The following is a 14,884-nucleotide window of genomic DNA, read 5'->3' as shown; positions in this document are numbered from 1 at the left end:
TTTTATTGAACGATTGTAAATACTACTTGCAGCAACTGATCTGTTTTAAAACATTTTGTGTGCATTCATCGGATTGTACATAATTACATAACATTGTATTAGATTTTAATTATTTAGAAAGGAGGCATAATGTTGATGACCACCTGTCCTTTCTACGCATTTAATCTTTGACATAAACGGGATGTGCCGCTGAGTTTTATCAAAGGAAGCGGACTTTTCACTGAGTTATGAATACTATCAACTACTGTTTTGTAAAAAAGCGATTAAGCAAGCCCTTAATCGTATCTTATCAGTTACCCCAAACTTGCTGATTCATAAACATACTAGAACTATGACCAATTAATTGCATTTGTGATATGAAATGACCCTATAGATTGCGATTTCTATAAAAAATAATTGTGTATGCCTAAAATTATTATTAAAATTGTCTCTTGTAGCTGGCGCCTGGCATATACGAGTATTACAGTTGAGAGGTCCTTGATTTCAATGCCGCAGGGGGGATAAAGTTTCGAGAGATCACAACAAAATTAAACGAAAATTACAATGAAATTTTTGAAAATTATCATACTTTATAGGGTAAGGTTGCTCAAGTCGTACCACGGCGTTAGTCGTACCCCACCAATATCTCGTCTGATACCATTGAATTGGGCCATCTAGTGTTGTTAACGTGAACTATTTAGTCGCGCGAGCAAGCGTAAACAAGTGGTCAGGCGGTCGGCTTCGTGCAGCGAAAATAATTCAAAAAGTAAGTTTTTTATCACTTTTCATGTAAAATTAACGACTCATTCATAAGCTTTTTACGGCAGGAATGTTATCTTTATATTTTGTCTTTGTTTACAATGATTTTTAATGCTTATCTGTCAATCGTTTGGGCATACTCAAACAGGAGAAAATTTTTAGGTTGTGTTAGTAATTTTATTTTTCAACCTCAAAGATAAGTATGCTTAAGTCGTACCTGTTAAAAATTCTTTACTCGTACTTCTATTTAGGTCTAAGATTTTGTTATTCACTAAAATAATTACCAAATAATATGCTTAAGTTAATCTCAGACTGAATTATTTGTAATTTTAACTTACTTAAAAATTGATCTCTTATTATTAAGAATTTTTCTATATAGTTTATTATATCTTCACTAAAGTGTATTTTCTAAGTACGACTTAGGCTGTATGTGGTACGAATTAGGCAACTAGGCGCCTTAATCGTACCGAAGGTATTTTTTTGAAAAACGTTAAAATATATATTTTAATATTAACATTGTAAGTTTCTGTGATTTTTTAATAATAGACAACTAAATAAAGATTCAGTAAATGTGGATTATTTTGTATTATTTCAATTGTCGTGAATATTATAGCATAATTTCCTTAGGGGGTACGACTTGAGCAACCTTACCCTAAGATGGTTAAACTTTGGTTAAACTGAAACGTTTTTGAAGTTTTTTTTCAGAAAGCTTAAAAGCTCAAATATTCATGAGTGACGGAGATTTTTAATACAATATGACCAGCATGTGGCACTGATAAAATTGTATTTAATCTTGTTATTGTGGCATATTATGTTACGTAGTATAATTACTTAGCAGTTACAATGTTTGTATGATTTCTGATCTCTCCTTTATTAACATATAAATTGTTTATAGCTTTGATAATATACATTTTCAATAGAAAAAAATGAATCACGAGGCGGTATTCGAACCCGCATCTCTCGCCTGTAGGTACTAGTAGGTACTATTAACTACCTGTATATATTTAGATAGTTGCACAGAAGAAAGAATACTTAATAGTAGCTTTGATAGTATGTAGTTAAATAAGTAAAGAACTTAGAACTTTTAGTGGTTCGGAAGTTATATTTTTTTGTGGTTTTACCCTGCATAATAATGTAACTATCTACGTATTTCTTGTAAATATACAGATATAGAAAAATCCTGAATGTAGGATTTCCGGTTAGTACGCAAGTAGATTCCTGATAAAAATTGTAATTATTTCAGGGGGCGGCTTTAACAATTAAATAAATGGTAAAATACGTGCTGATTCATGTAATTCTTAGAAATGTTATGAGCAATATTTTTTATTATACTGCATACTAGCTTCATACAGCGACTTCGCTCGCGTGGTACCGGCATAAAACATGTTATTATTGTATCATATATAGATATTCCTAGACCCAGATTATCTCTGTGCTAAATTTCATCAAGATTTTTTTAGCTGTTCTGTTATCTGTAGACAACAGTCCATCGAAACTTTAGCTTGGAAACACATAATATACTAGCTGCGCTCCGCGGTTTCACCCACGTGGCTCCGCTCCTGTTGGTCTTAGCGTGATGTATACTTTACGTGATATAGCCTTCCTCGTTGAATGTGGTATCTAACACCGAAATTTTTCAAATCGGACAAGTAGTTCCTGAGATTAGCGCGTTCAAAAAAACAAACAAACAAACAAACTCTTCAGCTTTATAATATTCAGTATAGATTATGTATACCTTATTTATTTTAGGGATAAATAAAAGTCATGAAATTAAAATGAGTGTTTTATTTCAATAAATAACCAAATCACATTATTTTCAACATATTGTACTATTTTTGGCAGCCCTGCTCAAATTTACAATCCTGAGGTAGCAAACATTGTGATTATAAACTATAATAATAGTTAAATTCTGAATTGAATAACATTTTCTCTTAATAACTTAGTACACGATACACTTTTTATAGGAAAAACGGCACTAATGCCATAGCAATAAGATCTATTTCCTTTTTTTCATATCGACGATCGTGTCGGTAAGCTCTTGCACATTATTCAGGTATAGTCCATTTCGGAGACTTAATTATCCCACACCTTTATTTGTGGACCATCATTTTTCTTCATTGCCTGCATTAGTTACATCTTTGTGTTTTCTGAAAATGTAAAATATTCACATGTAAAATTTCCCATTCAATTAAATGACGTCATTCATTTAACACGCTAGTCATTCAATCAAATAGCAGATTCGACCAGATGACTGCGACACATATATTTGTTTCACTGATTGATTTTCTTTTCGGACAAGTAGTTATCAGCCTTCTGTATTCTGCCAGACCAAGACATTTTTTTCTTCATATCCACCGGGAATCGAACCCAGGATTTATATTTTTGGTTTTATGGCATTCAAATGCTTTATAAATATAAATTTATAAAGAATAGAAAAAATTCGATCACAAGGCGGGACTCGAACCCGCATCCTTCGCGCCATTCCGGGGCGGATGCCTGACCAACTCAGCCACTCGTGACCCGCCAGAGCAATCGAATTTATTCTATTCTTTCAGTTTTATGTGTCTGAAGGGACACACCGCGCGCCATCTATTGAGATGATTAACAACCATTTCAACCAATATGAAGCACTTTTCAGTGAATACAATATTGTAACGATGGAACACGACCTTTTTTGTTGAATTTATATTTTTGGTTTTATGGCATTCAAATGCTTTATAAATATAAATTTATAAAGAATAGAAAAAATTCGATCACAAGGCGGGACTCGAACCCGCATCCTTCGCGCCATTCCGGGGCGGATGCCTGACCAACTCAGCCACTCGTGACCCGCCAGAGCAATCGAATTTATTCTATTCTTTCAGTTTTATGTGTCTGAAGGGACACACCGCGCGCCATCTATTGAGATGATTAACAACCATTTCAATCAATATGAAGCACTTTTCAGTGAATACAATATTGTAACGATGGAACACGACCTTTTTTGTTGAATTTATATTTTTGGTTTTATGGCATTCAAATGCTTTATAAATATAAATTTATAAAGAATAGAAAAAATTCGATCACAAGGCGGGACTCGAACCCGCATCCTTCGCGCCATTCCGGGGCGGATGCCTGACCAACTCAGCCACTCGTGACCCGCCAGAGCAATCGAATTTATTCTATTCTTTCAGTTTTATGTGTCTGAAGGGACACACCGCGCGCCATCTATTGAGATGATTAACAACCATTTCAACCAATATGAAGCACTTTTCAGTGAATACAATATTGTAACGATGGAACACGACCTTTTTTGTTGAATTTATATTTTTGGTTTTATGGCATTCAAATGCTTTATAAATATAAATTTATAAAGAATAGAAAAAATTCGATCACAAGGCGGGACTCGAACCCGCATCCTTCGCGCCATTCCGGGGCGGATGCCTGACCAACTCAGCCACTCGTGACCCGCCAGAGCAATCGAATTTATTCTATTCTTTCAGTTTTATGTGTCTGAAGGGACACACCGCGCGCCATCTATTGAGATGATTAACAACCATTTCAACCAATATGAAGCACTTTTCAGTGAATACAATATTGTAACGATGGAACACGACCTTTTTTGTTGAATTTATATTTTTGGTTTTATGGCATTCAAATGCTTTATAAATATAAATTTATAAAGAATAGAAAAAATTCGATCACAAGGCGGGACTCGAACCCGCATCCTTCGCGCCTTCCGGGGCGGATGCCTGACCAACTCAGCCACTCGTGACCCGCCAGAGCAATCGAATTTATTCTATTCTTTCAGTTTTATGTGTCTGAAGGGACACACCGCGCGCCATCTATTGAGATGATTAACAACCATTTCAACCAATATGAAGCACTTTTCAGTGAATACAATATTGTAACGATGGAACACGACCTTTTTTGTTGAATTTATATTTTTGGTTTTATGGCATTCAAATGCTTTATAAATATAAATTTATAAAGAATAGAAAAAATTCGATCACAAGGCGGGACTCGAACCCGCATCCTTCGCGCCATTCCGGGGCGGATGCCTGACCAACTCAGCCACTCGTGACCCGCCAGAGCAATCGAATTTATTCTATTCTTTCAGTTTTATGTGTCTGAAGGGACACACCGCGCGCCATCTATTGAGATGATTAACAACCATTTCAACCAATATGAAGCACTTTTCAGTGAATACAATATTGTAACGATGGAACACGACCTTTTTTGTTGAATTTATATTTTTGGTTTTATGGCATTCAAATGCTTTATAAATATAAATTTATAAAGAATAGAAAAAATTCGATCACAAGGCGGGACTCGAACCCGCATCCTTCGCGCCATTCCGGGGCGGATGCCTGACCAACTCAGCCACTCGTGACCCGCCAGAGCAATCGAATTTATTCTATTCTTTCAGTTTTATGTGTCTGAAGGGACACACCGCGCGCCATCTATTGAGATGATTAACAACCATTTCAACCAATATGAAGCACTTTTCAGTGAATACAATATTGTAACGATGGAACACGACCTTTTTTGTTGAATTTATATTTTTGGTTTTATGGCATTCAAATGCTTTATAAATATAAATTTATAAAGAATAGAAAAAATTCGATCACAAGGCGGGACTCGAACCCGCATCCTTCGCGCCATTCCGGGGCGGATGCCTGACCAACTCAGCCACTCGTGACCCGCCAGAGCAATCGAATTTATTCTATTCTTTCAGTTTTATGTGTCTGAAGGGACACACCGCGCGCCATCTATTGAGATGATTAACAACTATTTCAACCAATATGAAGCACTTTTCAGTGAATACAATATTGTAACGATGGAACACGACCTTTTTTGTTGAATTTATATTTTTGGTTTTATGGCATTCAAATGCTTTATAAATATAAATTTATAAAGAATAGAAAAAATTCGATCACAAGGCGGGACTCGAACCCGCATCCTTCGCGCCATTCCGGGGCGGATGCCTGACCAACTCAGCCACTCGTGACCCGCCAGAGCAATCGTGTGGCTGAGTGTGAGTGAGTGGCTGAGTTGGTCAGGCATCCGCCCCGGAATGGCGCGAAGGATGCGGGTTCGAGTCCCGCCTTGTGATCGAATTTTTTCTATTCTTTATAAATTTATATTTATAAAGCATTTGAATGCCATAAAACCAAAAATATAAATTCAACAAAAAAGGTCGTGTTCCATCGTTACAATATTGTATTCACTGAAAAGTGCTTCATATTGGTTGAAATGGTTGTTAATCATCTCAATAGATGGCGCGCGGTGTGTCCCTTCAGACACATAAAACTGAAAGAATAGAATAAATTCGATTGCTCTGGCGGGTCACGAGTGGCTGAGTTGGTCAGGCATCCGCCCCGGAATGGCGCGAAGGATGCGGGTTCGAGTCCCGCCTTGTGATCGAATTTTTTCTATTCTTTATAAATTTATATTTATAAAGCATTTGAATGCCATAAAACCAAAAATATAAATTCAACAAAAAAGGTCGTGTTCCATCGTTACAATATTGTATTCACTGAAAAGTGCTTCATATTGGTTGAAATGGTTGTTAATCATCTCAATAGATGGCGCGCGGTGTGTCCCTTCAGACACATAAAACTGAAAGAATAGAATAAATTCGATTGCTCTGGCGGGTCACGAGTGGCTGAGTTGGTCAGGCATCCGCCCCGGAATGGCGCGAAGGATGCGGGTTCGAGTCCCGCCTTGTGATCGAATTTTTTCTATTCTTTATAAATTTATATTTATAAAGCATTTGAATGCCATAAAACCAAAAATATAAATTCAACAAAAAAGGTCGTGTTCCATCGTTACAATATTGTATTCACTGAAAAGTGCTTCATATTGGTTGAAATGGTTGTTAATCATCTCAATAGATGGCGCGCGGTGTGTCCCTTCAGACACATAAAACTGAAAGAATAGAATAAATTCGATTGCTCTGGCGGGTCACGAGTGGCTGAGTTGGTCAGGCATCCGCCCCGGAATGGCGCGAAGGATGCGGGTTCGAGTCCCGCCTTGTGATCGAATTTTTTCTATTCTTTATAAATTTATATTTATAAAGCATTTGAATGCCATAAAACCAAAAATATAAATTCAACAAAAAAGGTCGTGTTCCATCGTTACAATATTGTATTCACTGAAAAGTGCTTCATATTGATTGAAATGGTTGTTAATCATCTCAATAGATGGCGCGCGGTGTGTCCCTTCAGACACATAAAACTGAAAGAATAGAATAAATTCGATTGCTCTGGCGGGTCACGAGTGGCTGAGTTGGTCAGGCATCCGCCCCGGAATGGCGCGAAGGATGCGGGTTCGAGTCCCGCCTTGTGATCGAATTTTTTCTATTCTTTATAAATTTATATTTATAAAGCATTTGAATGCCATAAAACCAAAAATATAAATTCAACAAAAAAGGTCGTGTTCCATCGTTACAATATTGTATTCACTGAAAAGTGCTTCATATTGGTTGAAATGGTTGTTAATCATCTCAATAGATGGCGCGCGGTGTGTCCCTTCAGACACATAAAACTGAAAGAATAGAATAAATTCGATTGCTCTGGCGGGTCACGAGTGGCTGAGTTGGTCAGGCATCCGCCCCGGAATGGCGCGAAGGATGCGGGTTCGAGTCCCGCCTTGTGATCGAATTTTTTCTATTCTTTATAAATTTATATTTATAAAGCATTTGAATGCCATAAAACCAAAAATATAAATTCAACAAAAAAGGTCGTGTTCCATCGTTACAATATTGTATTCACTGAAAAGTGCTTCATATTGGTTGAAATGGTTGTTAATCATCTCAATAGATGGCGCGCGGTGTGTCCCTTCAGACACATAAAACTGAAAGAATAGAATAAATTCGATTGCTCTGGCGGGTCACGAGTGGCTGAGTTGGTCAGGCATCCGCCCCGGAATGGCGCGAAGGATGCGGGTTCGAGTCCCGCCTTGTGATCGAATTTTTTCTATTCTTTATAAATTTATATTTATAAAGCATTTGAATGCCATAAAACCAAAAATATAAATTCAACAAAAAAGGTCGTGTTCCATCGTTACAATATTGTATTCACTGAAAAGTGCTTCATATTGGTTGAAATGGTTGTTAATCATCTCAATAGATGGCGCGCGGTGTGTCCCTTCAGACACATAAAACTGAAAGAATAGAATAAATTCGATTGCTCTGGCGGGTCACGAGTGGCTGAGTTGGTCAGGCATCCGCCCCGGAATGGCGCGAAGGATGCGGGTTCGAGTCCCGCCTTGTGATCGAATTTTTTCTATTCTTTATAAATTTATATTTATAAAGCATTTGAATGCCATAAAACCAAAAATATAAATTCAACAAAAAAGGTCGTGTTCCATCGTTACAATATTGTATTCACTGAAAAGTGCTTCATATTGGTTGAAATGGTTGTTAATCATCTCAATAGATGGCGCGCGGTGTGTCCCTTCAGACACATAAAACTGAAAGAATAGAATAAATTCGATTGCTCTGGCGGGTCACGAGTGGCTGAGTTGGTCAGGCATCCGCCCCGGAATGGCGCGAAGGATGCGGGTTCGAGTCCCGCCTTGTGATCGAATTTTTTCTATTCTTTATAAATTTATATTTACGAACCCAGGATCCCTTAGTACTATGCTCACGTGTTACTGTACAAGTTGGCTTGAACTTTTTGACAGATTTAATTTTTTCTGATCAACATTACTTTGCAATGATGAACATATTGGAACGAAGTTCCTTACCGCGCGTTGCAAAATAGGGCTAGACGGAATTTAGACCAAAAATTGCAACGACACTTTTTTGCTATATATAGTTGTTAGCAGTGGGCGTGCGTTTGTTGTTCTGTGTCTCTCTCTTTCATAGAAAGCAAGCTAGTTATTTTAGTAACTTAGTTCCATCCGGATGCCCTTTGACACCTCTCAAGTTTAAATTTCTTAATTTAATGATTAAAAAAATGTATAAACATTAAAAAATACACATAACACAAATGTAAGGCTATATACATTACTAACTGTGCCGCGCGGTTTCACCCGCGTGGCTCCGCTCCTGTTGGTCTTAGCGTGATAATATATAGCCTATATTACTCGTGGATAATGTAGCTTTCGAATGGTGAAAGAATTTTTAAAATCGGTCCAGTAGTTTATGAGCCTATTCATTACAATCAAACAAACAAACAAAGTTTTCCTCTTTATAATATTAGTGTAGAAAAATCACCTGGCTATATGTCTAATTAAACCTCCCCGTTGCGCGAACGTCTGCTCGCACAAATCACACTGTATCTTAATGTCGGTGTGCGTCATTTCGTGAAGTCGCAAGTTGTATCTCTTTTTGAACGACTTGTTACACGTCCTGGTGGGAAATTGTTATTAATGACTAGCGGTCCGCCCCGGCTTCGCCCGTGGTACATATTTCGCAATAAAGGGTAGCCTATGTTCTTTCTCAGGGTCTAAAGATTATCTGTGAAAAATTTCATCAAAATCGGTCCAGTAGTTTATGCGTGAAAACCATACATACATACAAACCTTTCCTCTTTATAATATTAGTATAGATTGTTAGATAACACATTAAATGATACATTTTAAAGAAAAGAAATTAGATAATATTCAAAATTTTACATTTTTAAAGAATAGAACAATATCGATCACGAGGCGAAATTCGAACCCGCGTCTTATAGATTCTCTCTCATATTAAATTATATTATGTTCTATTGCTGTGCTGAGCGGATTCAACCGTGGACGAACCCGCGGGAAAAATCAAGTATTTCTTTATCTAATGTGTAATTCTAATACCTACCTACATTACTGTGAAGTTACATCAAAATCTGTCAAGTACTTTTTGAGTCAATTCGTTCCAAACATCTTTCTTATTTATAATATACTAGCTTTCCTACCGCGTTTTCAAAGAAAAACCCGCATAGTTCCCGTTCCTGTGGGATTTCCGGGACAAAATCTATCCTATATGTTAATCCATGTTACCCTTTATATGTGTGCCAAATTTCATTTTAATCGGTTCAGTAGTATTTGCGTGAAAGAGTAACAAACATACACACACATATCCATCCTCACAAACTTTCGTATTTATAATATTAGTAGTATAGTAGTACTAGATTTCCGCCCGCGGCTTCGCCCGCGTTTTAAAAGGAAAACCCGCATAGTTCCCGTTCCCGTGGGATTTCCGGGATAAAAACTATCCTATGTGTTAATCCAAGTTACCCTCTATATGTGTGCTAAATTTCATTTTAATCGGTTCAGTAGTATTTGCGTAAAAGAGTAACAAACATACACACACATATCCATCCTCACAAACTTTCGCATTCATAATATTAGTAGGAATTGTAAATGTTTGAGTTTGAATTATAAAGTACACATAGATAAACCATCTCACCCACACACATAACGCCTCTCTACATTGTGTGTCCGTCTGTGCGCCTTCAATTGTTTCAAGTTTTTCATCACTTTGCCGCAAATGTCACAGAGGTAATCAGTATCCATGTCATTTTCCTTGAAATTAAGCAAATAATTAATAAATAAATATTTCAGGACAATTTTCACACACTGCACAATCTGATCCCATACTAAGCTTTCACTTGTGTTATGGAAACTAGATGGCTGATAAACATACGTATATAATTTTAAATAAAATATACTTATATAGATAATTAACACCCAGACACAGAGCTCTATGTTCATTACACAAATATTTTCCGCGGGTGGGAATTAAACCCACGACCAACCAAGCCAACCGGTCAGTCCATAATAAAAAAAAAAAATATTGGGTATAGCATTTTTATTTAATGTAAATAAAAATATTTTTTACAAAACGAAACCGCCTTTAAATAGTCAGAACTGGACAATTTTTTAAAAGTGGCAGGAAGGCACTAACTTGTAAATAAAAAAAAACATCATAATCGTTTGAACCTGTCAAAAAAACCGTTGAATTCAGTATCTATCAACTATCTTCTCCTTTTTTTAATTTGGATATTATAAAAACAATAATATCTACATAATTTATTAAAGAACATGTTAATAAAAGTAATTTATCTCGATTTATACACTTTAAATGCCCAATGCTACTTCAAACAGACAGATTTAGTTTTGTGGCAATACAATAATTTCAAGAGATTAAGTGTGTTTTTTACTATATTTAATTCAGTATTATAAGCATAACTCTATGTACCTGTAGATGTAAAATTAGGCTGTTTCTCGAGTGAAATATCTTGGAACAGTGAGAACAGGTGTACGGCTTGTTAGCTCTAGTCTCGGGATGTTTTGCAGTTTTATGTGACGTTAAATATCTGAAAATTTTTTTAGCACTTATTAAATTTTGAAATAGGTACTTTTCAATGTTTTGAAATTAAAGACTAACGGATTGTTAACGCGATTTATTCTTTATATTATTTTAAAGTCTTTATTTTATAAATGTATAACACTAGCGAAAAATCAAAATCAAGAAAATACTACTTTTAAATGTTAATGTTACTTTATACAAGACTAGCTTTCCGCGGACGGCTTTGCCCGCTTTGTCTAGAACCTATTAATTATATACTAAAACCATCCTCTTGAATGACTCTATCTATAAAAAACGGAATCAAAATCCGTTGTGTAGTCTTAAAGATACATATATACAGACAGACGCGGGAAGCGAATTTGCTTTATACTATGTAGTGATTAGGTTTTAGTCAAAGCGGGCGAAGCCGCGAGCAAAAAGCTATATATACAATACAAATTACAGAATTAGGATGCTTTCCCACCAATAATGTGCGAGGAACGTGTTTGTAAATCTATACTAATATTATAAAGCTGAAGAGTTTGTTTGTTTGTTTGTTTGTTTGAACGCGCTAATCTCGGGATTTGAAAAATTCTTTCGGTGTTAGATAGCTCATTTATCGAGGAAGGCTATAGGCTATATATCATCACGCTACGGCCAACAGGAGTGGAGCCACGGGGGTGAAACCGCGCGGAGCAGCTAGTAACCAATAGTTTTCCTTCAAACTTTAAACTAAATGAAGCGATATGATTGGTTTTTACAAACACATTCCTCGTTGCACATCCTCGCACATGATTGGTGGGAAAGGGCCCATAAGGTAGTTTTTTGAAGTGAAACTTCTTTATCGGGTTTGGAAAAAAATTTAGTGTAACATTTTATCGTTACGCGTGACATTTTTCCGTTACGCGCCATCTTGATTCGACGTATTTCTGTAAAATTTCATATAGTAAATTATTTTTTGAAAAATAAGGTCATAAAGAAGTTTCACTTCTTACGTATGTACACACGCACACATTTTTTTTTGTGCGGTGTCTCTCGATGTTAGCCAGAAAGGCTTCTACATCACGCGGCGATAAGGTAGTATCATACTCATACCTATCCATATGAAAGCCGGCTCCACATATATCACATACATATTTACGCACGTCTGTATGGACGTTTTGATGTTGTTCCAACCAGGTTCTGACTTGAAACTTCTTTCCACAAATATCACATTTGTACTGAAAAACAATTCATGTTTTTTTAGTGTAATTTATGTGACCATACAATTTTACGGTTATTTATTAAATATAAAATATATTCTATTGATTAAATATAAGATTACAATTTTGATTAGATATTTGGATACGAAAAATATTAAAAGAACGAAAGGGAACATGTTAAATTGCAAAAAAAAATTGGGATCACAGTTCTTTCAATTCATTTCAATTCTTACAATCTTATGGCGACAAATATGTATATTTTCAAGGTGTATGTTATTAAAAGAATTAAATGCTATTAAGGGCAAAATTTGACCGCCTCCTTGATACAGTGGTTGACGCGTAAGCGTAACACCGAGGGGTCCTGGGTTCGATTCTCAGTGGAGACGAAGAAACAAATGTCTCGGTCTGGTAGGGCACAGAAGGCTGAGCACCTACTTGTCCCTAAAGAAAATCAATCAGTGAAATAGATGTATAATATAATGCATCTGCCCCTTATCCCACTTGGGGGACATGCAACTTCACTTTTACACTTTAAGGGCAAAATAAAATATGGAATGGACCTTAGTTTACCTTATACAATTTTTTGTGGAACATTTCATGATTTCTTAGTATATGTGCATAGGAAGAGCTGTATCCACATTTAAATGAACAGTAGTATTTTTTACCATGTGACTTGCTATGATTCATAATATCATACGCTGATATATACATCCTACCTGCAACAAGATTTTAGATTATAATTATGTTATAATATACACTAGCTTTGCCCTGCGGTTCTACCGGTATTGCTCAGCTTCTGTTGTGCTTAGCGTGATGATATAATATACCTTTAGCCTTCCAAGATAAATGGGCTATTTAACACCGAAAGAATTTTTCAAATCGGACCAGTAGTTCCTGAGATTAGCGCGTTCAAACAAACAAACAAACTCTGATATAACTTTATATATAGATAGATAGCTCATGTGCAATTCTGATATAACTTTATAAAAACAAAAACTATAAAAAATTATTTAGCATATTGAAAATATTAGAAGCTCACCACATAATTTACAATCAAACGAGCGCTCCTCACAATGAACGTTCATCAAATGGGTGGTCATCAACTTTTGAGTCCTACACTCCTTATTACATTTCTTACACCCATACATTGTCACGTCATTAACAATTTTAGTGGTTGACAATTCATTTAAATCAATTTTCGACAGCAATTCATTATATTTACTACCCTCTTCAGTCATATAATGTTTCAAAAGCAGTTTCCTAGTTGGAAATATAGCGAAACACATCAAACATGTATTTACGTCTACTTCCAAAGCTGATTTTTCCTCATAATCCATTTTTTGAAGTATATCTTTATCAATGTGACTGTGTAAAGTAATAACATTTGCTATTTGTATACTATCGACTGTATCGTTTTCTGATATTTTATCACCATCATTACTATTCTCTTCATTTTCAACCTTTATAATATTATCGATATTTATATTTGCTTCATCATCATTTTGCATTTCTATCTTCACTTCAAGATAATTCTTCGTCCTTTCATCTCCCAGTTCTCCAAGTTTATGTAGCAACACTTGTTCGTTATCTATAATCATTTGTCTAAACGACTGAATGTCTTCTATTTGAATTGAGCAACTTACACATATTCGTTTTGGAAAGTTTTCGTCTGTAGCAAGCTGCAAATAAATTTAATTAGAATTGTGTGTCTGTGTGTATCATAGTTATTGTACATATTAACTAAGCAAGCTCGCATGACAGTAAATAAAAGTTAGCAAAAATATTGATTCAGCTTGATGGCAGCTCGTCTAATACAGAAAAATTTTAATATTTGTATCAAATATTAAAATATAACCATGCATGCAAGATTCCAGCTGTATATCTGAGGACTTATAGGTTAAAGGTATTTTAAGAAGTAACTACAGATAATGTAGACGAACAAATACAACAAAGATACATAGTAACGTGCATTGTAAATTAGAAGTATACCTGATGAGATAAACAGAAAGACAGCTGTTGTAAAAGGGCACAGTCTTCTTCTATTTCGTAGAAAGAACTGGTACAGTCTTTTAAACACAATCTGCATATTTCTTCCATGATTCTATTCTTTAAATAAATTTCCAATAAATTGGCGCAAAGGTGTATTAGTTAGTTAGTTAGTTAACTAGCTCTGCGACCCAAACCGAGTCTTGGCTTCCGACACGAGTTTACGCCAAAAAGGTATATGTATACTTTAACAAAATGTTCCAAATATAGTGTAGTCGGTGTTTTATTCACCTATAGTACTTCTTAATAGTATAAATACAGTGTAACGATAAATGCATTTTACTAATATATCTAAACAAAAATCAAAACATTTGTCTTTCATTCGAATTTATAAAACCTAATTTTCTTCAGATATTGTAGTGCATGAGCGATGAAGAGATAGCGTAAATTTATATAGTAGTTTGAGTTATTGAAATGGAATATTAAATGAAATTATTTCTATATTTTATTAGAAGTACATTGAAATTATTAATAACCTTTGAATTGAAAAAAAAATATATAAAGTATAAACACAAGTCCAAACAAATAAACAACCATAAACAACTGACAAGTAGACATGGGTAGGTAATGCGTGTAATAGTACAAAAGTAACATCACTTTGACACGTAATGCAACATCACGCATTACGCATCAGTTACAAACA

General features: G+C 35.4%; 1 protein-coding gene across 1 annotated transcript; it reads right to left on the bottom strand.

Moving 5' to 3' along the window:
- Positions 1–2,629: 2,629 nt before the first annotated feature.
- LOC149897984 (uncharacterized) lies at positions 2,630–14,757 on the bottom strand. Its single transcript, XM_090115950.1, has 8 exons — positions 14,185–14,757; positions 13,235–13,874; positions 12,766–12,911; positions 12,089–12,213; positions 10,904–11,021; positions 10,112–10,227; positions 8,942–9,076; positions 2,630–2,885 (listed from the first exon to the last, which is right to left on the bottom strand). Exons 1-8 carry the CDS (start codon positions 14,290–14,292, stop codon positions 2,843–2,845), a joined length of 1,431 nt encoding a protein of 476 aa, XP_089972076.1. The 5' UTR covers positions 14,293–14,757; the 3' UTR covers positions 2,630–2,842.
- Positions 14,758–14,884: the final 127 nt, after the last annotated feature.

This window comes from Colias eurytheme, chromosome 24, assembly GCF_061535395.1.
Source record: "Colias eurytheme isolate Ceu_HAF_F1 chromosome 24, ilColEury1 Martin Lab GWU primary, whole genome shotgun sequence".
Taxonomy (NCBI): domain Eukaryota; kingdom Metazoa; phylum Arthropoda; class Insecta; order Lepidoptera; family Pieridae; genus Colias; species Colias eurytheme.
Note: the sequence above shows the minus strand (reverse complement) of the source record. Positions and strands in the feature narration are given on the sequence as shown.